This window comes from Dunckerocampus dactyliophorus, chromosome 5, assembly GCF_027744805.1.
Source record: "Dunckerocampus dactyliophorus isolate RoL2022-P2 chromosome 5, RoL_Ddac_1.1, whole genome shotgun sequence".
Taxonomy (NCBI): Eukaryota; Metazoa; Chordata; class Actinopteri; order Syngnathiformes; family Syngnathidae; genus Dunckerocampus; species Dunckerocampus dactyliophorus.
In genome coordinates, this window is record NC_072823.1 from 12,883,775 (window position 1) to 12,910,817 (window position 27,043).

At 41.1% G+C, this 27,043-nt stretch overlaps 1 protein-coding gene across 2 annotated transcripts in view; it reads right to left on the reverse strand.

Annotated features, from left to right (window-relative positions):
- Positions 1-27,043, reverse strand: part of zfpm1 (zinc finger protein, FOG family member 1) — a 112,945-nt gene that overhangs the window by 6,510 nt on the left and 79,392 nt on the right. For both annotated transcript variants that reach the window (XM_054775367.1, XM_054775366.1), the window contains 5 exons: positions 17,771-17,898; positions 7,364-7,466; positions 4,813-5,058; positions 3,717-3,950; positions 3,370-3,612 (listed from right to left, as the gene is read on the reverse strand). In XM_054775367.1, coding sequence (XP_054631342.1) covers positions 3,370-3,612; positions 3,717-3,950; positions 4,813-5,058; positions 7,364-7,466; positions 17,771-17,898 — 954 coding nt within the window. The remainder of the gene's footprint in view (positions 1-3,369; positions 3,613-3,716; positions 3,951-4,812; positions 5,059-7,363; positions 7,467-17,770; positions 17,899-27,043) is intronic.

The following is a 27,043-nucleotide window of genomic DNA, read 5'->3' on the forward strand; positions in this document are numbered from 1 at the left end:
TGGACTTGCTGGTGTGTTTTGGATCATTGTCCTGCTGCAGAACCTAAGTTGGTTTCAGCTTGAGGTCATGAACAGATGGCCGGACATTGTCCTTCAGGATTTTTTGGTAGACAGCAGAATGAATGGTTCCGTTTATCACAGCAAGTCTTCCTGGTCCTGAAGCGGCAAAACAGCCCCAAACCATCACACTACCACCACCATATTTTACTGTTGGTATGATGATATTTTTCCGAAATGGTATAACGGATGTAATGGTACACTCACCTTCCAAAAAGTTCAACTTGTGTCTCGCCAGACCACATAGTATTTTCCCAAATGTCTTGGGCATCATCAAGATGTTTTCTGGAAAAATTGAGACGGGCCTTAATGTCCTTTTTGTTCAGCAGTGGTTCTTGGAACTCTGCCATGCAGGCCGTTTTTGCCCAGTGTCTTTCTTATGGTGGAGTCATGAACACTGACTTTAACTTAGGCAAGTCCTGCAGTTCTAAGGATGGTGTTGTGGGATCTTTCGTGACCTCTTGGAGGAATCGTCGCTGTGCGCTTAGTGCCAATTGCCATTAGTGCCAATTTTGGTTGGCCGGCCACTCCTGGGAAGGTTCACCACTGTTCCATGTTTTCGCCATTTGTGGATAATGGCTCTCACTGTGGTTTGCTGCAGTCCCAAAGCTTTAGAAATGGCTTTATAACCATTTTCCTGACTGACAGATCTCAATTATTCTCTGTTAAGTTATGTTTTAACAGGGGGGGGGCAATCACTTTTTCCACACAGGGCTATGTAGGTTTGGTTGTTTTTCTCCCTTAAAAATAAAAACTTTTATTTAAAAACTGCATTTTGTGTTCAGCTGTGTTGTCATTGACTAATATTTAAATTAGTTTGATGATCTGAAACCTTTAAGTGTGACAAACATGCCAAAAAAAACAAAGAAATCAGGAAAGGGGGGCAAACACTTCTTCCACACCACTGTATTATTCTTCAAGGATTTTTCTGTGTAAAAAACGTTAGTATGTTCTGCCCCCTCATTAGCCTCTTACCCATGGAGGAGTAGGAGAAAGGAAACTTCTTGCTGCATGGCCACTGATGGTCTCTTATTATCTCTATTTCCCACCCCGACATGTCTACAATACCATGAATAAGATAAATACTCCTGATCAAAATGTCAAGACCAGTTGAGAAATTGCAAGAATTTACATTTTGCACTGTTGGATCTTAAGGAGAACTTTCAAATGCAAAAAGAAGACAGGGAGTGAGACAAAAAATATGAGTAAGCAATCTATTGCAAACAATCATTAAAGTAAAATAGTCATTAAAGTCAAACGTGGATTCAATGTCATTTTCTGTTAGGATTTCTATCATAATCACTTCATGGCAAAGGCAAAATTAGCTTTCTCTCTCTTTTAAAACCGGATTGTTGAGCTGTATAAGCAAGAACTCTTGCAGCGCGCAATTGCTGCTGAGGTTAGATGCAGCAAGAGAGTCATTTTAAACTTCTTAAAAGATCCTCAGGTTTATGGAACAAAAAAGTCAATTGGTAGACCCCAAAAAATGTCACCCGCCCTGAGCTGGAAGACCCGATTGGCTGTCCATCAACACATGGGACAATCCTTGGACCAAATTAAGATTGTTCAGTCCAATAACCATCAGACGGTATCTGCGAGAGAAAGATTTTAAGAACAAAAAACATCTTCAAAGGCCCCGTCTCCTTTAACACCATCAAATTGCCTGCTTGGAATTTGCACAAGAGCACCAAACATGGTACACTGAAAAGGTGGAAGCAAGTTTTGTTTTCGGATGAGCAAAAAATGTAACCTTGACGGTCCTGATGGCTTCCAACGTTACTGGCATGATAAGGAGATCCCACCTGAGATGTTTTCCCACACGGCACAGTGGAGTGGGGGCCATCATGATCGGGTCTTTCCTTCAATGGAAATGGAGCTTCAGGTTGTGCAGAGGCATCAAACGGCAGCTGGCTATGTGGAGATCTTGCTGGGGGTATCCCTCATGACTGAAGGCCCTTGTCTGTGTGGTAATGACTGGGTTTTTCAACAGGGCAACACTGCAGTTCACAATGCCCGCATGACAAAGGACTTCTTCCAGAGGAAAAAAATGGACATCAGTTCCAGATGATCGATGCCCTCTTCACCACCTGGAGCAACATTCCCACTAGCCTCCTAGAAACCCTGGCATCAAGCATGCCCAAACCTAATTTTTTGAGGTGATTAACAAGAATGGCACAGCTACTCATTTCACTTTTTGAAATTTTTATTCTATTTTGAGGGAGGGGTTCGGGTTTTTTTGAGCTACTGTCTGAAACTTTCGATTAGTTTATGAACAGCTTGTTTCAGTTAAGCGTTTTTTTTTACATTTTGAAGCTCTACTTACCAACTCCATAAGATCCAACAGTGCAAAATGTAAATTCTTGGAATTTTTTTAACTGGTCATCAAACTTTGATTGTAAGCGTATACTGTATATCTGAATATGTTTTCATACGCACTGGTTTATGTAGGAAACAGTTTTCCGCTAAAGTTATTACTAAACATATGTCTCAGTTTTCGTACGCTGTCTCGTACGGTTATCGTACGGCTAAACAGCGCGCTAAACATACTAGTCCTGCGGAATCGAGCGCCCAAACAAAGCATCCACATATTAATGACTCTGAAGAATGCGTAGTTGTTCTTTTAGACTTGGGATGATATGGACAGATTCCGGCCAGGGAATCCTTAAATCACCTTTATTATGTGTGTGTGTGTAGTTTATTTGTTCATAGAATGCACACAGATCAATGAACAACTCGTATATCTCTCCTTCATTCCTCCTAAGAAACACAGCGTGCCGTTCTCAGGCGCACTGCATATTTCTGAATGTAAGAGGAATCTGTGTTTTTTGTAATGAAATCTAGCAGCTAAAATAGTTCCAAGTGTCAGAACTTCGATAAAGAAGGTAAGAAACACTTTTATTCAAGAAAGAACTTGTAGCATAGTACGAAGGTAGCGTCTATTACAATAGGACTGTAGTACAGGTAGAACTCTAACTTGTTGTAACTTGCATGTTAAACTTGTATTATTCTCTGTAAAATGTGTTTCGTGTTAAACGTTTTTGGGTGTCAGGAATGGATTAATTGCATTTGCATTTGCAGTCTGACCTTTTGAAACACATTTATGACAAAAACCGAGGTTCCACTGTAAACGCTTGCTGCCTTTAAATTTGTAATGAAAACTAAACTGAAGATTCACCAAAAAAATGAATCAACCATTTGCACATTTTCTTCTTAGTTGGAATATAAACGTATCAGTACTGACATGCAACACATTACATCATACATGTCCTACACATCATTCTGATGTTGGCCATCAGATATCATGTGACTCACCAACGGTCGAGGGCAACTTAGGAAGGCCTGGTCCTGGAGAGTAGACCTCACTACGAGATCCGGGCTGGCAAACCATGTGGCTTGTGACTAAATGGCTGTAAAGAATATCTCTCGTAGTCGAGACGAAGCCACAGCCATGACACACACCATTCAGTGTGTCAGTGTGGACCTTCAGATGGCGCTCACAATTTGCTTTGGTGGTGAAGGCCGACAGACAGATGAGGCAGACAAATGGACGCTCACCTGTAGGACAAATGAGAAAGTGAAATTAGTCAGAGCAACAACACCGTTGCTAAGCTAAACTACAGTATTACATCACTCTGCAGTCAACAGATACTTTTTCTTACCACTGTGTGTGCGCATGTGAATTTCCAGTGAACTTGCACTTGGGCAGCTCTTGTTGCACTGAGGAAAGGGGCATATGCGTTCATTGGGATAGGACTCCTTGGGTTTGTCTTGTGGCGGGGTTGAGGCGGCAGCTGGCTGTTTCAGTCGGCTGGCACAGTAGTACATGAGATGGGCTTGCAGGTTCCTTTCACTTCTGTACCAAATCCCACAGTCTTTGCATGGGAAAATATCCTCTGTTACAGAAAACACAACATTCAGAGTTAAATCCAAATACAACAAAAACGTACTGAATCAACATTACAATCCATTATTATTCACAGCAAATTGTTCGGTCAAATTTGGATTTTTTTGGAGAATATATTTGAAAAAGTAAGCATCACTTGACTGTACATGATTATACGTCTATTCGTCAAACAATTATGATGCTAAAAATTCTAAAAATCTTGCAATACAAATGTGATGCAAAGTTGACTTGTTTGATACCTATGTGACATACTTATGACACGTATTACATGAGGATGGGTGGTTGTAGAGAGTAAATAATTGGTCAATTCAGTGGACAACAAAGAGACACCACTACTTAAAGGATTGTAACGAGAGCAGACTCGTGAGACCACTGGTATGTACCAACTATTGTTCCTACGTTACAACTGCGTTTAGTCTTGAAATTTGATGCTATTCCTCGTTGATTCAAGGTTATCGACCTAACCAGACAAGCTCCTGTAAATAGTTGAAGTGTGAAATAAAACTCAAGAAAATCTGCTAGACAATCTTTGACAATCTTCTCTGCCTTTTCAAGTGCAGGCTGGCTTAAGTCCAAAAGAACTTGATACAGGTGGCCGGCTGTGTAATCATCTGAATTAATTTTCAAATACCTACATTGCCATCATGTGGCCGAATATGATACTACTACTAAAAATGTTTGTATTGAAATTGCAAATACACCGTGTGCAGGCAATTTAGAAGTACTGCATTCACACGTAAATCATGCTGCACTCTATTCTATCTTGTTATATTAGACTATGTTGTTGTTCTATTCTGGCATGGTTATCATTCCTCCTCTCTACATTTTCTATTCTTTGAAACAACACTCACTATTGACAACAGCAGTGGCCAAAATCGCAGCCATGCCGGCTTGCTGTGGGAGGAGCTGGATGTCTGTGTGAAGCGCGGCAGGGTAAAGAGGCTCCTCCTTCACCACAGTAGTTTTCTGGGTAACAAGGTTGAGTAGAGGCGAACCCCTGGCCACAGGGGAGGAGGGTTTTGGAGGAGGCAACAGGGCGGCCAGCAGTCTTTCCCCCACCAAAATTTCTCTGGTCACCTTACAGAATAGCTCCTCACCTGAACAAAGAGTTTCACAACACAAGAAACAATACAAAACACTGTCAGTTTGCTGTTAAAAATGTGAATTGCACGTGGCTATGGCTGAACGTCATTGTTATTGCTCCAGTCAGTTATGACATGTGGTGGACTTGCTCAGGTACTAGAGGTTGCTCATATGCAGTACTCTATTTCAGAATTACACACCAATACCAGTAGATACTGTGCATGACACATCGTGGAGTCAATTTGTGTTATACAAGGTATTCCTGAAGTCAAGACACATAAGCAAATATGCACATATCATACATTTATTTTAAAGTTATTAAATTTGAATATAGTAATACATTACATTTAAATATTTACATACATACATTATATTTTTATAAAAATACTATACATTTCTTTTCAATTCCATGTATTTATTGTAATAGGTATGTATTTTATTTCTATTGCATATAAAATAGATTTGTGTTTTTTTTATTTGTACACTTTTTAAATGTTATTTTAATAACATTGAAAATAATTATTTAATGTATTATTTATTCACATGCTAATGAATTAAATCCGACTGCAACTAACGATTATTTTCTTTGTCAATTCATCTGAAGCTTGTTGCTTTGATTAATGGAGTAACGGTTAGACCCTAGACCAGGGGTCGCCAACCCGTGGCTCCGGAGCTGCATGCGGTCTTCAACATCCTTGTTGAGGCTCCCTTCGCCAAGTTCAGTGACTTTTTTTTTTGTGTGTGTGAAGGAAATGTGCATTTTCGAAAAGAGTTTGAAATAGCCGACCCACCGCAAGTCCCTGAATGCATGTGGACTGCATTCTGACTGCTGATTGGATGAGCAAGTGAAGGGGGAGGGGGGCCTGTGTGTCCAGTGAGACACGAAAAAGATGTCGTGTTGAGTGTGCTACCCCTGCAGTAAGTTATCCATAACCATGAACACGTCCCAAAAAAGAAAAGTCTCATAAGAAAATGGAGCATTCAGTTCTGAATGGACATACTGAATTCATTTGCCTTCGCCTTCGCCGCCAGTGACGATGGCTCAACAGTGTGCTTGATATGTGGCGAGAAATTAGAACTAAAACATTTAAGTTGAAGACATTTTCAAAACAAACACTCAGCTTTTTCTGAAAAGTATCCAACTGCAGATGGGCGTAAGAGCGGTTTTGGAACATCCATAGAAAGTTGAGCAGAGCAAACATACTCGCAAGAAGCGGACTAATACTCTAAACTCATCTACAGCTGCTAGAGTGGCTGGTTCACAGATCGAGAATGCATGAAAGAATCGGCGAAATATCGAAAATCGAAATATCACAGCATCTATTCTCCAAATTAAAAAATAATCAGGAAATTATTCAGAAAATGAAAGACATGCCTCTCTCTGCAAAGACAGTCACTGACAGAACCGATAGAATGGCAACAAACATTACCAGTTGGCAAATTGGTGACATCCATTCAGTGCAAACACATTGAATTCCCTGTGATGAGTCAGGTGATGTAAACAATATTGAGCAGACAGCGCTGATATGCAGATACAGTATGTGAACTCTGATGGGCTTTTTTATGTTTTGTCTTCATTTCACACAAATATGGGAATAAATTGAAAAAGGTCAACAGCGTTAGCCTTTTTCAATTTAGCGTTTAAATTCAATTTAGCATTTAAATGATTTCAAAACAGGCCTACACATGCGCTGTGCACTTCTGTTAGTCGAATTCCGTTGTGGGAACAGGTACAATTTAAAAAAGGTGAAAACTTTAAAAGTTTATAAGCCGTCTAATGTTTTGCGGCTCTTCGCTATTTTTGTTTACTCGAAGAGGAGGTAAAATGGCTGTTTTGATGGTAAAGGTTGACGACCCCTGCCCTAGACGGAGCAAGTCATATGAACCAAACACAAACAGTGGTTTGGTCCACAACATATCAGAAAAGAGGCAAAAATGTCCATCACTGTTTTCTGGAGTTAAAGCTGATCTGTTTGAACATCTCATAATGCCTCAAACTCAAAGATAATACCGTAGGTCTGCTTTCATTGATGACTAAGGAAATTAAAAAGATCCATGTTTGAGAGGGTGAAATCAGAGGATATTTACATACCTTTTTAAATGAAAAAAAAAATTAATCGAATACCAAAATAACTGTCGATTAATTGGATAATCGATCAATTCATCATCAATTAATCAATATATTCATTATCAATTGTTGCAGCTCTAAATGAAATTCTAACTTTTTGTGTATAATGTACATTTCCTATATGTGTATATTATTCACAACAATATCTCAAGGCTGATGTTCTTCTCCTGTATCTCTGATGCGACTCTCACCTTGGCTGTAGATAGTACAGTTGGCATCATATGGGTCAGTTGTCAAAGCAAGACAGGTGATCCAACAATCCGGATCATCACACACCAAGGCCCACCTTGAATTCTACACAAGCAGAACAAAGCAGAACATGAGGCCTGAAGACATGGCTGTAGTTACAGGCAGTATGAGACTTGCACATGGTTAGTGATTTATAGCAACAAATAACCATCTACTTGTATATTTCTATGTAAAAACATGGTGCCATTTAGACATTTTCATTTTACTCATTCTTGGGCTGCATGGAAATATCACAACATCATTTAGTAATCAACATCAGCCAATCACAAGGCTGAACTAAACACAAAAAAAAGAAATGGGGAAAGCTGTGAGAGGTAATGGAAAATAAAGATGTTCTGATCAATTAAAATGACTTTCATGGGATGATCAGTGGATGCAATTAACATAATCATTTTGCACCCATGACACTTAATCCTACACTGAGGCTTTGCAGTATCACCAGTCAGTTCCAGCACATTCATTCATAAACAGCACACACTACGTATGGCATTTACAGTGCAATTTAATTTCCAGTTGGGGGCAGCATCCATCTATTCTTTTTCAATGCCACTTGATCCTTTCTGCTTTGTAGGAAAGCTGTGGCCCATCCCAGCTGACTGCAGGTGACCAGTGAGTCACTCATCAGAATCCATGCAACAACTGGCTGCATGAAAGTCATGCCATGACATGGGGGGGGGGATGCTGGAGCCTATCCCAGCCGACTTTGGGCGGGGTACACCCTGGACTGGTCGCCAGCCAATCGCAGGGCACATATAGACAAACAACCATTCAATTTAGACTCGGTAATGAACCTAACGGGAGCACCCGGAGAAAGTCCACCCATGCACGGGGAGAACATGCAAATTCCACACAGAGACGCTCAAGCGGAGATTTGAACCCAGCTCTTGTGGGCCACTGTGTGGCCAACAAGCTAACCACTCGGCCACCGTGCGGTCCGTGACCAGGAATAGTTGACTAATTTATGTGAAGCTCATATGACTCACATTTTAATTTAGAAATTCAGTTTTTAAAAACTCCTGCAACATACATTACTACCTGCGCAAAGCACAAGCGCAGCGCGGCGGTTATGTTTTTGCCAGCATTTGGATGACATTTTCGGGAATTGTCGGAAATGGGATCTGTGTGGAGGAAATATGGAAGAACTGATTACATTTTGCAGATGATCCAAAATTTTCCCAAAATTCACCCTTTTCGCTACAACTAATTGCCTGCTATTACTGCTGCCACATTTCTCAACCGATTCAAGCCATTCCAACATCAAACTGTTCAACACGTTCAGGACATTCAGGCCACCTACATTTATACTGGAAAAAAAATAAAAATTTTCCCAAAATTCACACTTTAATGTAAAACTGCCATTCCGTCCACATTTCTCAACCGATTTACCTCATTCCAACATCAACTCATTCAAAAAACTCAGGACATTCGCGCTAGTAGCCACAGCACAAAAATCCCCCCATTTTTGCTTCCAGAATGCCTTTGATCTAAAGAGTCCTAGCTACTTCCACATTTCTCAACCTATTCAGACCGCTCCAACATCAAAGCATTCAACTAATTAAGGACATTCATGCTATTTTCCCCACACCAAGTATTCCCACTTTTCTTGAGATTCCCATTTTTCAGAATGCAAAATGCCTTTGATCTAAAGAGTTCTAACTACTTCCACATTTCTCAGCCGATTCAGACCATTCCAAAGTCAAAATTCTCAACTCATTCGGGACATTTACCCTTCCCGGTACATTGTGCTATCATGCTAGGTGTCAGCATGGTAATGTTAGCATGTTAAAGCATTGCTTACATGCTAAAATTAGCATACTAGCATTTGTATCTATTTCCATGGGTATGCACTAATATAAAGACTTAGCACTATCATGCTAGGTGTTAGCATGCTAACGGTAGCATGTTGGCATTGCTAGCATGCTGACATCAGCATAGGAGCATTTTAACCTATTTTCATAGCTAGACACATATGTAAACACTTAGTACTTTTATGCTACGTGTTAGAATGCTAATGTTAGCATTGTTAGCATGCTAACATTAACATGGTAGCAGTTTTAGCCATTTTCATAGCTAGACACATATGTACACTTCCCACGATTATGCTATGTGTTAGCAAGCAAACGTTAGCATGCTAGCATTGCTAACATTAGCAATCGAAATATGGAGATAAAATAAATGTAGGACTAATATTTATGGTGTAAATCACAATATGGGGGGACTATGGCGCTTGCGGAGGTCTGCCGTCTCCAAGTGCTTTTCTAGTTTCTAAATTTATTGGATGAATGTTTTGTATTTTGGTTAATGGATGCTCATTTTACCTGATGTGACATGGCTATAATGAAACAACAGCAACAGGACACGTTGGAGCAGCATCGAGTTGAAACAGCTGACAAAGATGAACACTAGTGTGTAGGATTGTTTAGGAAAGGAAGATGAGTGGGAGACACTTCTCTTTCTGTTCTCCAGTAGAAATGGAGGCAGAGTGTATTGTATTTCACAGGCAACTGAAGCTGATGGGACGATACGACTGCTTTTGTTTTAATTTGTAACTCAATGCTGGAGCCGTCTGAGCTGTAAGTCCTTCTAATTTGTTTCAGACTAATTCATCACGGCCATGACTTTAGAATTCACCATGATTAGGCAACTGGGATCGCTAACTGGCACGCCAGTGGAAAACACAAACATCCATCCTTACACATGCGGAAAAAGCTACAAAACTCGACTGAAATGAGATATTTTTTATTTAGATGGAACTTCGTTGGTCATGCTGTGTAAGAAAAAAGTTAATCCAGCAATACTTTGGTTGCATTTTTAATGCTTTGAAGAGCTATTTTCATAACCATATTCAACTCCACAAAGTCATGTTTGTAACAAATGCTTATTATTAAAAAACAAAACAAAAAAGGATCACTAAGCCTATAAAAAAAAAAAATTGGAGCCAACTGAAGCCACAAAATGTGGATCGGGACATCCCTAATTCAAATCATGCGTGAGTCGCTGTGGCGACCTCCTGACGGGGAAGCCGAAAGACTATATTGTGCTGTATTGGCGCTACTGCATTCACACCGGGGCTGCTTTCCCTTGTTAAAAAGTCGATTCTTGTGAACCAAGAAAATGGTTCACAAAAATCACCAGAAAATGAGCACTTACTAAAAACGTGACCTTTGCATGAGCAAATGAAATGTGTCTAAGTTAAAAAGGATAGAGTGCATTATAACAGCCACAAGTGGCGAACAGTGTATGTTTCATGCCTCAAGGCTTAAGCTACATAGATATACCCCCGAAGGGTAACTCAAAGACTGCAAGGTAACATTTTATTTCCCCAAGAAGCAAATCATGAGTCCAGAATAAATACTTCCAAACACATCATAAGCGGCGTAAAGGGTGAGTAAAACAATTAGTGTTGATTTTAGTTTTTATACAGTGAGTTTGCAAGACAGATAACTACAACACAAGACTGTTGAAGAAAGTAAAAAAAAAAAGAAATATAAAAAAAAAAAAAAAAAAAGATTTTTGGCCAGACTATCACGTAATGTAGGCGTCAGTCTTTGCCACATCCAATAATGACCCATAAACCCACAGAGATGAACATGCACTCAACGCGTCGACTTTTCTTCCCCGTCATTCTGTCTAACTATCAACCCAGCCCTCGATCTATCAGTCACACCTTCCCGCTACAGCTCCATTTTGGTCGAGAGCGCTGCATTTAAGCCCCATCAGCCGAAGGAGAGTCTTTGAGCTGCAGTCTAAGCCCCTCGCCCGGACCCCGGTCCCCTCATGAATATTAACTAGCCTCAAGCCTGGCTTTAATCTGCCTGATCCCCGCACTGCTGCTGCCGAGACGATAGCGAATCTAATTATTTGGTCTGATATTAACCCCCCGCTCCCACAGCCCCACCACACACACCCACAAACACACACACTCTGTTCTTGCTATTACCGCTGTAACATTCAAATGTGTACGTTGGCGCAAACACACACTCTGACTGAACTCTAAGATACCTTCTCTGACTCAAGTCAATTCATATATCACATTCGTAAACACACTCAAGCTAGCACATCTCTCCACCAACCCCCTCCACCTCCAGCACAGCCTACGACACCCTCTCCTTATCAGGCCCAAAAACACCCTCCTCCTATGCTGATAAAACGTGAATGCAAATGATGCCAGGCTGATTTCATTTCTTCATTTTCTTCCTCCATTCTCTTGTTCAGTATCAGAATGCCTCCTTGCTCTCTATCCTTTCCTCGCTCATTCTGCGGGAAGCCAAACTGCAGTGACGATGATGTCGACCGGACGGGAACTTTCTTCTCACATTGGCATGTGCTGCATACCTACCGTCACACTATATGCTGCCACATGCCTCCCGTTACTAACATGACCACTCCTGATGTGCAGATCAAGATTTCACGCACAAAATTTGTAGGTACCTTTCTAACCAAGCAAGAAAAGCCCACCGCGATTACTGAAATAACTTCAAAGTCAAAATATTAAAAAAAACATTCCCTGAAAATGTACTCATGAAAACCAGAGAAGTTATTCTGTTGGACCACAAGTCAAAAGCAAACTAATTAAAGTGGCCTGGTATAAAAATGATGGTGCACTTTATCACGCACTCTAGGATGCCCGGCAAACTAATTTCTTTTCAACTTAAATTCAAGAGTTGGTTTTTTAAATTAGTTACTGCAGTGTAGTACGAAAATCGGTAAATACACAATAAATCATATAATATAATAAATCACTAAATACTATTAAAATACTACAGAATTACTACAGTATTGCAATCAGTAGATAGCGTTAGCATTAGCATACTGTCCTGTTTTCATTTTACAGGTTAGCATACCATATGGAGCGCGTCTTTCCCCTTCTATTAATACATTGCAACTGTGGTCATAATTTTTAATCACAAAATACGCCACAAGTCAAAGAAAGTTGCAAGTACCAGAATTTTGATAAAGAAGGTGAGAAACACTGTTGAATTCAAGACACAACTCGTAGCAAAACACCAAAGCGGTGTCTCAGCTCATCCCTTGTTGTTTTCTCCATGTTAAACTATAAATTGTAAAACGATAAAAAAGTCTTTTGTGTTACCATTTTTGGATGTCTGGAATGGATTAATTGGAATTAAATTATTTTTAATGGAAAAAATTGATCCGGTTAGAGTAGAGTTAGATTCCGTTTGAGTTGGATCTTCGAGAACGGACTAACGACACTAACTAAGGTTACACTGTTCATGCTATGCAGATTATGATGTTCCAGACATTAGCTTGGATAAATTCTCTTGGTTTGAACCCCTTTAAATTTCAATCGAATATCCTATTCTGTTACACACTTGAAGTCGGGCACACAATTCCACCTGAAACGCATCACCGCAAAACGTAACGCTCTCTAAAACTACAACTTAAACTGCCAAAATACGATGGAACTTGGAGTTAGTGGTAACTGTGACATTTTCCTCAATTTCTTTCCCAGCCTTATCAGTTTGCAACATTTTGAAGTCATCTAACTGGGACTCTAATAAGCTACCTTGCTCCTGTCCTGACCTTTTCAACCATTGTTCATTCATTCACTCCCTCACAAAACCATTCACTCAATCACCCGATTTGCCCACTTCCTCCCATCTCTTCTTTCACTGTTCATCCTGTGAAGACTTCTTCTATGTACGCTCATTTCTTTTTTCATTCTCTTCCTCTGTCAGACACTCAGTTGTTCCCTTCTGTCCACCAGCCTCTTGATCTCCATCAAACCACTCTCTTCTATCTCTTTTCTCCTTCCATCTCTTGGCTACAGGAAATAGTCTCTTTCCCTGTGCAGGGGGTGGCAGGGTTATGCTCACTGTCCCAAACAAAGAGGTCACTGTGTGAATCCTCCAAAAATACAAAAAAGAAAGGAAGGCAGATACGAATCAGAAACCTACTCTCACCCGCTTCTCTCAAAGAAACACACACACACACACACACACACACACACACACACACACTCGTCGCTGTGCACACAGACGCAGCACCCACGTTCTTAAATCCTTTAATTTTGTTTACTTTCACTGTACTCCTGCACACTTTTAAACATACCAGTGTTGTCGAGCCAACAGAAGACGTACATGCTCATGCACAATGACTGTATTCAGGGACACGAACCACAGTCAGCTTTGATGAACGACAGGCAAATTAAATGCAAAAATATACATGTGTAATACTTAAATCAGCGTCTGGGATAAATTGGATTGGAAAATCAGGCACTGCGTGTTCCTATTGGAGAGCATGCTTCTGAACAGCCAGAAAGGAGGCTCGGATATAGAAGATGTGAACACGGGCTTTCCCACTGCCACACTTGCCTTCTTCCTCCACTAACCAGCAGCCGGAGGAGGTGTCAGGGAGAGGCAGGTACCAGCCAGTCACTGCACTAACCGCGTCTTTTACATTTGCATCACCTTTCTCCCAGCATTCCTTCTCGCACATGCTTTTTGTTTCTTTTTAATGTTAGATGTTTTGTTCCAGTTGACCACTCGATCTTTTCTTCCTTCCTTTCTCTTTGGCGAGTTCTCCTTCATGTGCCTGGCTGACTGCTATCCACAGGAGTGGTTTTCTTAAGATTTCTCTCTCCTCTTTCCTATAACAGCCTCTTTCCCTTTCAGGATTAAAAGCACTTCACTCACCAAAACGGCCGCTAATGTCAAGATGTGGTAAAGTTTTAAGACGGGTAAAAGAAGAGGAAACTGACACAAACTTATTGGAAACGGACACTGTAATGGTCCGTTATAAAAATGTAACGGTCAGGGAGGGTTCATTTACCATTTTCCAATACGATAAACCTTTTTGACCCACAAGCCATAAGATGATCATCTGGATCTCCATGCCAAATTGCTTTTCATGAGGTAAAAGTGACGGAGGCAAGGAGGAGGTCTAAAGTGTACACTTATTGGCTGGACAATTAGTAGCTGCAAGTCATAACTTGTGGGGAAAATATGTGAGATCAATCTTTACCGGCTTGCTTCTTGTGTTCCTGCTTTATAGAATGAAAGTTGCGTATCTGGCTTATTCTCGGGGGTGTAACAGAAGGTGTCGCACCGTAAACATCAATTTGTCTTCTTATGAGGAGCATAATTTTAATTAACATTCTAATTTGATGGGCGGGGGAGGCAAATGGCTAAAGAGGAATAACTGCTGATGAGTCCAGATAAACGCCAAGATGGCAATCAGGATGTAAACAAATTGGCTCAGACAACAAAAAAGGGGGAGAAAGAAAAGACGACCGCTCGTGGGAAGATAAGTAGGTGTTCACCTTCACCCGTCCTTGAGGAAGTGATGATGGGGAAGTGGAGGGATGAGGAAAGTAGAGGAGGTAGAGCAGAGCAGAGATAGAGTGGGAAGAGACTACCCCAAAAGTGTTTGAAAAGCCGTGGGTGGCGCGCCTTATCGCCCAAGTTCTCCTGGAGAGATTATTGGGGGATTAGTGCGAACGCTTGTTTCTAAAACATGATGAAAAGACGTTCGCGTGTGATAACGCTTTGAACTCCACTACTCTGCTTCTTCTAGGATCGTGCCTTCAGGCTGCCTTTCCAAGAAAGACAGGATTGGGGTGGTGTGAGCCTCTGGGTAGCACTGAAGGAGGGAGAACAATAGGAATGATGTTGTAAATGGGGGTTTCTACTGTGCGTAGCATGTTAAGACTTTGTTTTGGGCATTAGTCCACTGGGAAGATACAGAAACAACATGCTTTTGGTTGTATGGATGTATTTGGAAACTTTCATCAGCAGTTATTCCTCTTCACTTGACATCACTCATTTCAGTTACAATTTCAAAACAAATCAACTTTGGTCCAATGACATGCATTCCTACTATCAGTTAATTAAAGCAGGATCCAATCAAACAAGAGGCGATCTAATATCAGATTTGTTATGTGTGATCCAATCAGCTGTGATGAGCTCACTGTGGGCTTGCCATGGGAGCTTGGCGGAGGAGGACCTGGTTGTTCACTCAACCAAAAACGGGAGGAATCAGCAGCCATGTGATCAGTCGATCAGTAAACATTGTCACAGCTCTGTTCTAAACTCCGGCAGCCATATCAGCTAGAATATGTTTAAATAGATAAATGGTTTTACGCCTCTTTCTCAAGAGATGCAAATGGAAGTATTTCCATATGACACAGGCCAGTTAACACATTGCTAATCTAATGAAGGAGATCTGTTTCTCTGAATTGAGACTCACTGCTACACACGTGATAACGCGCACACACTGTAGCTGCACACATCCACACACACACACCGGCAAATCCATTTGTACATTATTTAGATATGAGGAAAAAAAGTTCTATGCATCTGTGTGCAGCATCTTTACTTGAACTTAAATATATTTCTGCACACACAAAATTCCCGTTTGGGTAGTGTTGCTAAGTAGGCTTCCTACCTAACTGATAGAACTGGTTATCTCTCTGGGCCAAATTCAAGGTAAATTTGTTGAGGGATAAGTTGAGAAAGGAACGGCAATGCCGCAAGGGGCATCACTGTCTGGGCTGTGCCAATCTCTTCCTGAGATGGGATGGGGGTGTGCGGTGAGAGGGGGCGAGGCTTAACATATAATAGAAGTGAGGAAAGTAAGGCCGACAAAAATTCACATTAAAATGAGAGGAGAGTTTCCAAAAAGGTTGTTGAATCGTACAGGAAAATGATGGCTATTGAGTGACAAAGAAAATCTTCCATATTTTAAAAACTACAGTATTTGGGGAGAAACGGAAACCGAAAAACATACAGTACGACAATCGTGCCACACATGATGTCATACAGTTGCACTCATCATATGAGAACGGTTGGGAAGTCCTTACTTGGATACCTGCTTTATACCCACATCTGTAGCTGCAATACCTGCATGCAATATACATTTAGGATAGTCACACAAATCGATCAAAAAAAAACGGTGGTTTTGGTGAGCTTATCGTAAAAGCTGCCTATTGTGTCTATGGAAAAACTGTTTGAAGAAAAACATCGAAACTAATCAGAGGTCGTTTGATCTTAGAAGTTCCTTTGTAACCAACAGAGCAAGTGTGATTGCTCAGGTTGCTGTATGTAAGCCCAGCTCTCTTTTCCAAGATAGTTTGGAGGATAGCCTGACTCCTTCTGACCCAGGGAGGGATGGAGAGATGGCCAGAAAAGGGAAGGATATAGAGTGACGAGGAGAAACGGAAGGAATGTGAGATTACAACCACTATCTCCAATAGATACCGAGCGGCCGACTCCTCACTCCTTCGGACCATAGATAGGAGGGAATAGACGATAGAAGGTGGGCATGCAATGAATGAAGTAGAAGAGAGAGGATGGGTATTAAGCATGAGAAATTAAATGCTTTCCATATGAATGCACAGCCTTCAAAAGAACAGCGACAAACTTTAGGAGGAACAGGACAGAACGGACAGCGGAAGGTAGGAAAAGAACAAAAGGTGATGGGTGAGTGAGCATGTGATCAAGTGGTCGCCTGCTTAGCCACACACACTTTTATCTGTATGCTCACTGATAATAAGCAGAATCTGAGAAATGAGAGACTATCAAGCAGGAATCAATCACTGGGGTTTGCTGTCCAGGAGGATGGCGCCATGTGGAGATAAAAGACAGGCGGATGTCTGGCGATGGAAGGGAGGAGAGGAAGGGAGAGGTAAAGGCCTGGTTGTCAACTACATGTAGCCTCAATCAAAAAGGGAACCGGCTAAACTATAGGCATGGCCTGACTGACCCATTTAAAGTGATCCTCCTTTGTACATGCATGTGTCACAACCAGCACTCTGTACCAGGAAGCCTCTCCCCAGCATCAGCATCATATGATTAGATGGACTAACACATGATAAAATAACAGTCTTTGATAGGGCTCCATCCGGTCACATACACAAACATACACCCACATGCACGCACACGCGCACACACACACACACACACAATCAGGTGTTTTCATTTCCAACAACTGTCACACTAATGTGATAAGGTCTCTATTTGCCGTGACCTTTAACCTTTCAAATTAAAACCATTTCAGGTCATCAACCTGCTGTCCATGACTTCAGTATTGGCCTACACGTGCAAAAAAAACAAGGTTTCAGGAAACAACCAGATTCATCTAGATTGATGTGACTGATGTAAACGTTGCAGAATAGTACGACTTTTGAAATCAATAAATCGTTTTACAATACAGACTTTAACATCAATTAAATGGTCCTGGAAGTACAATGGGCCCTCAAAAACTCTCAATTGACAGACGATGACAAATATTAAAGAGGACACATCTTTTATATTAAAACATGTTTGCTTTCTATTTCTATTTCTGGTTTAACATTGACACAATTACAATATATCAATCCTTGGTTTTACCTCTGACTCATATGTGCTGTCCTCTGATTGCAGGATCCCTGGAAAGGGCCCCCACGTTGTATCTATATGAAGGTCCCTGCGAGCCACGGCCCTGCTACTGCTGCCTTCTCCACTGAGCTCCAGCTCATCTGTTTGGGAATTAGAAAAACATACACATTAGATGTAGCATCCACTGTTCGATGCACCATATTTTGTATGCATTTACATAATATTCTTATGTTCTTTTATTGTCATACTGTGAGTACAGGTTTTGTCACATTCCATGTATTCTATATTTTTGAATAACTCAATTAGGCCGGATTTTAAATGATTAATTTGCAAGTGATATGAATGTTGCTAAATGAACTGATTCTACTACACTATACTACATTATTCTACTAAGTACTGTTACACTCATGATAGTTTTTGATGGGAAACGAATGCTGCATTTGATTTGAACATGATCTGAACCCTTTAGTTTGTACAGTAACAGCAACAAACCACAAGCAAAACAGTGGCTCAACAGCAGAGGGCGTATGATATAAATTGAGCACACACTCAGTTCTGGGCTCAGTTCAGCAGATTCCTCCTGTGTAGTTCCTCTATGTGATAACTGTAGAAGGATGGCAGTGACAGCTGTGGTTTGAGCCTGCTGCAGTCCAGAGGGAGACAGATACTGTAGCTGGGGAGCCAAAAAACGAAAGGCAGCTTGGGCTGCAGGAAAAGTGTTGCTCTGCAGCCAAAAGAAGTCTCAGCACATCTGATGGTTCGTGAACAAGCATGAGCGCCACTGGTCACTGCTGCAGGGTGAGTATGACGCCCACTGCTGAGCTCCAGAGTGTAGTTCAGGAGAAAACATCTCTCATTATAGATATTCACCACCACATGGTAAAAACATATCCAAAATTGGCCTCACTTTCTCTCCGTAACCCCCCCCTTTCCCCCATTTTGTCATCCATGGTTCACGAGACTGTTTCAGGGGGTCGGTCTAAAGTGGCGGCCCTGATAAGAGTGTTTGTCTAACACTCTCCATGTCAAAACACTCATCTATCTTCTCTGTATCTATCCCCACCAGAGAACAACGGACAGACGCTGATAAAATGTCTTTCCCACAGTTGGTGGGGGTGGAGCTAGAGGTGTTGGCGCAGGTAAGGGAGGGGGGAAGAGTTACGGGGAAAAGAAGCTTGCTTTAATAAGAACGTAATGTTGTAATGCATTGAATGCGGTGATCATTACATTAAGCCATTGTTAAAAACAGTGTTTGCTTCTTGAGAGACTTCTTTACACAAGTACTGTATTTATTTTTTCATTATTAAAATACAATAAAAGGTACAACACCAATTATATTATTAATATAAATACGTATTAGGGGTGTCTACCGAGTGGCTGGCGACCAGTCCAGGGTGTGCCCCGCCTCTAGCCTGAAGTCAGCTGGGATAGGCTCCGACCCTAATTAGATGGATGGATGGCATATTAGGGGTGTCGCAAGACTCTCCGTTCACAAGACGAGGCGATATACGAGCGTGCATCTCCGAGAACGAGACAAGATTTTAACACTACTTTGAAGAAAAGGACAATGAAAAAATATAAAATATTAGGGCTGTCAAGTGATATATTTAAATTAAATATTTAATCGCGATTAATCACATTTTGTCCATAGTTAACTCATAATTACCATAATTTCCGGTGTATAAGCCGCACCTACTAAATTTTGAGGAAAAAAGAGATTTGTTCTTATGTAAGCCGCACATATCCACGTCATAAAGTGGCATATTGTGGCGCGCACGAGTGTGTGAGGACCAGTCAGCTCGTTGACAGGAGCCAATCATGAGCCATGAATAAACTCATGACGAGCTTGTCAACCCTTTGGAAATTGCAGGGGGCCATTACTCAATATAACTGTCTGAACTTATCACACAGCAACTACACTCAAAACATTCTACCTCACAAATACAGAAAAATACAGCATCCTAATTCCGTTAAAACATCGGCTTGCTCTCTTTTTCGGTGAGCTGTGTCCTTCAATGGCAGTAGTCCTACGCGAAGTAGCCATGTTTCCTTGTCTTGACAGCCAAATCCATTGGCATCCATCCATCTTCTAGATCGCTTATCCGCAAATCCACTGCCTTAACTTGAAAGCGGCATCGCATCTATTTATTCGTGTGTTTTGTATGATGGAAGCTTGTCACTACCGGGTTCACTGCGAATGTGCACTACATTCCGGTACAGTAGGTGGCGGTATGCACCTAAACGTTGGTTGCGACGCGCCATAAACAAGAAGAGGAAGAACGTCAGCTGCTATGTCGTGTGCACCTGTGGAGCTAAGCACATTGCGTAAGGTTTACCTAGGGTCACTTGTGAAATTGAGATGGATAGATACTTTATATAATCTCCAAAAAACAAAAAAACCCCAGAAAAAATAATAAACTACATCAAATTTTTATGTAAAGGGAAAAATAACACCAGCAAATAATAAACTACATCAAATTTTATGTAAAGGGATATCAATTTGGGAAATATGGGCCATTATTTTATTCAAAAAAATAATAATCCCACAGTTTTTGCATGTTTAATGCGAGCGGCAATAATGTTATTGAGTGCTTATGTGCATATTTGTGCACTGCACCTTTATGAAAAACAAACTCCAGGCTTGTACTGGTGGATGGTGGGTCTGTATTCATTTTGAGCTTTTAAGTTGATGTTGTTCCTGTCATAGTTTTACACAATACATAATACATCCAATAAATTAGATCACTATAATGTACGTATCTTTTTTTGATGTGTTGAAAATCTTTCCCGGTGACTAGCTAGCTAATGCTAGCACTGCTAATGCTATTTAGCTCCATTCTCGCCTTCAGTCATGGTCATATTGACACAAACCCCCAAATAGCTGTCCTCGGCTATGCCTGCCAGTAACTTGCAGCTCGTAACCCAAATTTTAGCTCGCAGTTCAAAGCAAAAAATCAGAGATGGCACGCATCTAAAAAAAATTTTTTGGGACACTCGTATGCTAAGGTACGACTGTATACAGTAAATACAAGGTTACATGGCTCATAATAACAACCGCCCCCCCTCATTTCTCTATGTGACAATGGCACAGTGAATTCAGTGCTGGCATTTGACTTTGCAGGCTGCATTTACACTAATCTTTGATGTCAAATCGCAAGCCGCAAAATAGGTCTTGGCCGGCCGCAAATGGCACATTTGGCTGACATGGTGGGTTTTGTTTGATTTTTTTGTTTAGTTTTTTAAAATAAAACTGCTCCGATTAGGTAAACTTCCTCAAAAATTATGGAGATAGATGAGATCTGGCCTCATGACACATACAAAGCTGAGAAGTTATGTCATTCCAAGTCAAGCGCCAACCCAAACACGACTCCTCAGACAGTCTAACCTGCTGGCTGTTGGGTCCGGACCCCAGTGTCTGTCCAGCCAGTCTCCAGCCAATCTTCCTGTGGGTCGTCTGTTTGGCCACTGCGACCCTCCTTATCTCAGCACTCCATCAGTGTCCAGCCTGCCTCACCACATGGAAGTCTTATCAGCCTGACCAGCTCCATTGACCCTTATTGTGAAATTGTGCAAGGATTTGACCTCAGTGAGCCAACACAGATATCAGCGTATAAACAAGCCTGACACCAGCATTAGTTGTCAGTTATTAAGGCTCAACACATGTTATCACATTGCTTTCATGGTCTATGTGGAGCCATATCTTCCTTTGTCACATTACCCACAGCTACATCACACTAGCCAATCGCTGGTTTGGCAGGCAAAAGTCTTGCCTATGCATTTGTTTCCCTTGATACGATCAGATTCACTCATTCAAAATAACTACGATTTTAAACAGGTTATCGTTATGATCAACCAAGAAATCGGCAAGTTTACACGGTTACTGCTATTGTAATGTATTTCACAAGAGACTATCCCAGTTATTTATCATATATTGCTTATTTAATTAATTGTGGAAAATCCCCATGAGTCTGGAAGTCTGGATTAAACCAAAGTCTTGTGTACATATTGCGGTGATGAAGCACAACGAGTCTGAAGTACCACCTCGGGGCGAAGCATATCTTTGCTAACTTTGACTGCAAATAATTTCCATCCTGTGTCAAAAATGATGGTTTATGGTGATGTAAAATGCTGAGCCCCTGAAAAATTCAGGTTAAAAAGGCTGTAATTCCTAAATGGTATGTGCCATATTTTTGTGAAACTTCTTAATGAAAGCGATCCACTCTTGTGGTGTATTAAAAAAATCATAAATACTCACTATCGCAGTTACTGTCCATACATCTCTGCACCTAACTGTAGAATACGTCTCTGTGAAGGAGTCTGCTTGATAAAACATTCTTCTTGGAAAGCTGTGAGTGTGTACAAAATTGGTGCACCTCCACTGAGGTGCCAATCCCAACAGGTTTAATGTGTTCCCTGGGATACCGTGAGGCCTACAACGATTCAAACCCTGGTTAATTACCCCTCCTGGTCATCGCAGATCTGTGCAATAACCTGACGGTCCTTATCAATATGACTGCATGCTACCCTCACTGCACTGTATGATGCTATCCTCATCAACCGTACGCCCTGTGTGTGTGTTTGTGGAACACTATTTCTCTGTCATTGCCTGATGATCCATTCCAAAAAAAGACAAGGCGGCATGGGTTTGTTATCAATATAAACCAGCTCTGCGACAATATAAACCACACCGCCTTACTCATACACACACAGCCACAAAGCCTTATCAATACGGACACTTCAGCAGCCACTGTAGCATCCAGGTCTGCGTGATGGGCCAAGACAATAAAACAGTCAGGCTGTCATTAAGAAATGAGTAACGCAACTAACCAATGAGTGGGGGGGTGAAGAGAGAAAGAGGGACAAGGAAAAGAAAACATGGCAAAAGAAGAGATGATGTGCCGTTTTCATCACCTTAATGCTAATTATTTCATCCTGTCAGTGGGTTTAACATCAAAGATTTACTGATACACGTCTGAAGCAGAGATGGTACTCTTAAGTTGCACAGAGAGACTCGACTCGGACTTGTGTTTTGGGACTTGTGAACAATCATCAATCTTTTTTTGGCATATTAACATTGGGGAAACAAACGTTTGACTAGCTTAATGTCATTCCCTCCTTTTTGACATGGTAATTAGCCTACAGTTAACATTAACATTTTGTATTTTTTTGTTCTTATTATGGTCTGACTGAGCCCGCACAGTAGGGGGCAAGATATATTACAACCTATGGAAAAATACAGTTTCCTTGAAAGAATCATTCATTGTGTGTTTTCTTCATATTGCATTGCAGTACCCTGTTAAAAGTAATCATATAACAAATAACTAATCAGTACTAACACTTTATGCTACTAGATAAAGGAGGGATAATAATAGAGTAGATGCTTTGAATTTCTCAGATATACAGTAGTTGTGTGTCCTTAGTAAAGCAAATTGCAGCAGAAGGCTCATTAAAGCAAGAAGAGACATACGATTCATTTGTTTTTAGAGTTGACTCGGGCTTGTGACCACAGACTTGAGACTTAACCAAGTCTCACCCCACAAAGACTTGAGACTTGACTTGAACAAAAAAAGACTTGTGAACATCTCTGGTCTGAAGGATTAATGAGGAGTAGTTTACCCAAAACACACAGAAAAATCCATCTACGTATCCATTTTCTATGCCGCTTATCCTCATTACGGTTGCGTGGGTATGCTGGAGCCTATCCCAGCTGGCGGGGTACACCCTCGACTGGTCGCCAGCCAATCGCAGGGCACAATCAATCATTCAAATCATTCACACTATGGACAATTTAGAACATTCATGTTTTTGGGATGTGGGAGGAAACCAGAACATGCAAACTCCACAAGCGGAGATTCAAACCCAGGTCTTCGCTATCTCCTGACTATGTGTGGCCAACATGCTAACCACTAGGCCACCGTGCGGCCCTCGTCAGAAACAAACTAATTAAAACACTTTGGTAATCGCTGCTCAATTACAGTGCAATTATATATATACTGTATATATATACTGTATATATATATATATATATGTATGTATGTATATATACATACACATATAGTGCAGCAAGTATAAACTGCTGCATTGACACGTTCTTAAGTAAGACAACCTAAAATCGACAGACCCGACAGTCTACTGTATGTATTATTCTACTAGTGTGCTTTTATTTTGAAGGCCTGACTTTACCAGCTACAGGATGTTACGGCAATGTTGCCCAAAAACTGGACAGGATTTTCAAATGAGAGGACGCCGGGAAAGAAGGGCAAAATACGGTAGTTCTCCGGTGAAAACGTGTGGGTTGACAGGCATGGCAATGTCTGTGCCTTAAAGCAGGGGCTAAATCTTGTTTTGTTTTTTTTTTTTTTTGCTTCTTGTCGTAGGCTGCAGCCCCTGCGACTCTACCTCGGATAAGCAGAGGAAGATGGCTGCGTGGCTGAGCCCTCAGTGGAAAAATTTGGACACCCCCTGCTTTAAAGACTTTGGGACATTTGTGAGACAATGAAATTGTGTATCCTGAACATCCTGCTTGGTAATGTGTTTCAGAAAGGAATCACATCACAATGTTTCTTTCCTCTCTCTAGCCTAATTGATTACAAAAAGGACTATTGTTGATATCAAATGAGCACATCACGGCAGCTATATTGATTTTTTGACATGGTACAACAAGAACTCTTAATCAACGTGCTACTCCGACCCCACACTAATAGTTTGGGTTTAACCTCTGTTGAAAGACAAATCCCAATACCTCTCCCTTCTTCTCGTCCTCTATCAGGACAAAGATGTTGATTTGGTAATCTTATTAAAAAAATGCTGTTTGTGTAAATTCATTCATTTGCTTCTTTTCTATTGCTTATCCTGTTTATACTTTGGGCATAGGGCAGACCACACCCTGAACCGGTCGCCAGTCAATCACAGGACTGACTCATGTGAGACATGACACAGACAACATTAACATGACAATGAGAGACTCCAATCAACCTAACTAAACTAAAACCAAATGTCTTTGAACAGGGGGAGAAACCTGCAGCACACCGAGTAAACCCATGCAAACACGGGGAGAACATGCCAACCAGATGTGCCAACCACATGCACCACTGTGCTCAATGTGTAAATGTACTTTTACGTTGTCCTAAAAAAGGTGGAGGAGCTACAGGAAGATACATGAGAACACTCAACAGTCTGGCAGTTATATGTACTGTAGTGTTAAAGAGTTAAAGAGTGTTGTGATTCCGACTGTGTGTGAACGTGTGTGCGTGTTTGTGTGCGTGTAGGTGGGTGCGGGGAGGAGGATAGTTGTGTTTCCTCATGTTGTTTTGGCACGTTTGGGGCTGCCTGTTTTGTTTTTGCAGCAAGGAGACTCGATCGTCCACCTCGCCATCCTTACAACGTCCGGGTATCCTTAATGACAGGAGAAATATGACCTTAGAGGAAAATGAAACTTAAAACATTTATATGCGATAACTACGCTGAAAACCCACAGCATTTCTGTATGTGGAATTAAATTATGGAATGGAAAACTGCAAATTCAACTAATATGCGATTTAATAATTTGCTCCTATTTGCTCCCATAATCAAAGAGTTTTTCAGCCTCCCAGTTTTGTCTCAGAAAATCCTATCCTAATTTGTCAATATTTTACAATATTACAATATTCTTCAATTTTATTATACAAAGACCAGATTTTCATATTAATGACAACTCTCACTGCACTTTTGGCAAATAACGGCCTCATTCAAACAACAAGAAATGCTCTGATTGCTTTTCCTTTTCTCCATCTTGTTACTCTCACAGTGATCTTCCACGTCGCACCCGGGAGTCCAGCAGGCTCAGCTCAGTGGCAGATATGTATTTCTGGGATAGGCATCTACTGCTCAGGACCACGCAATCATTTCCATTTTACCCTCTGTTGCACAGCCAAGATAAGACACCTGCGTAGCCTCGCTAATCAGATGAGCTTCAACAGAACTTTATCATTGACATTTACCACTGTTTACCCAACTAATTTCTCTTAACTGCACTGCTGAACTTTTATCTACAAAATACATACACTACCAGAAAAGAGCAAGAAGCAAACATGCAAATTCACAAATATGCAAAGAAAGATAAAATGAGAAGGGAAAAAAAAACTAAAACCCATTTTTTTTTTGTTCAGAAGTCGAAGGAAGTGAAGAAAGAGCAAGTAAGCTGCCTGCTCTTGATGAGATTAGAGCAGTTTCTTTACCTCCAACTTAACCTGACAAACAAACGCAAACAACAGTGACATTCACCTCCAAAAACTTCATTTTTAGTGTTCATACTGACTAGTGGTAGCAGCTATATCTATTTGCTGATAGAAATGCTCTTGTGTGACCTTGTTGTGTTGAAGATGAGAGTCCAGCACAACCCAAGCAGCCATAACAACAAGAAAAACAACATACTGTCCACCATGCGGGTTTAAATCCATTTTATCAGCCTGTGTTGACTGACTGCGCTACATTTCCACTGCATCATGGGATACAAAATATACACTTCCCAGTCAGACCCAAGTGTAAAAGAGGGGGTGGTCATGTGACATAACGGAGGAGCAAACATTATGAAATGATAATGCCAATCCACCCCAAATGTGTGCCAAAAAGACAGTGATTTGTCTCCTACCAGAAGAACACTTTAATTACAACTTTACCCTTTCATAGAAGTTGTATGAATGTCGTGATGACGCCCATAAACTGCACGCACAGCGGTGTGTGTGTGCAGGGCAGCTGGGGACGGGGAAGGGAGGACAGGAGGAAATAACGTCTTCATCTGGAACACAGATGCAGTGAAGATGCCCGAGCGCTTAGAACGCTTAGTCTTTGTGCACATTCCTCTTGGCACCCAATGTTGCAGGGTAAGAAATGCTAATAGGATGTTACAAAATAGTTAATTGGGTAAAAAGTAAATCAACTGTGTCACAGAAACCTAAAACATGTAAGACAATCCAAGCCTGTGCTTTCTGAGCACGGCCTCTCGCTCAATCACACTCGTACCTCCATTTCCCCCAGCCCTCCCTTTCTGTTCGGCTGTAGCCTGTCACAAATTGAAAGTGAAGACCTTTCAGAAACTATCCCTGATAATCGCATAAATTAATTAGAAAATGTTTCTTGACATTCTCCAATCACAGAGAGAATGAGGGGGGAAAAAGATTGAGGCAAAGCCGCACAATTAATTGTATGGTATGTGACTCTGATAATTAATTCAATCATGAATTCATGTCTGCTTTAACAACTCCTTCTGGCTCTCAGTGAAAAAGGAGGTTTCAATCAAACCAGTAT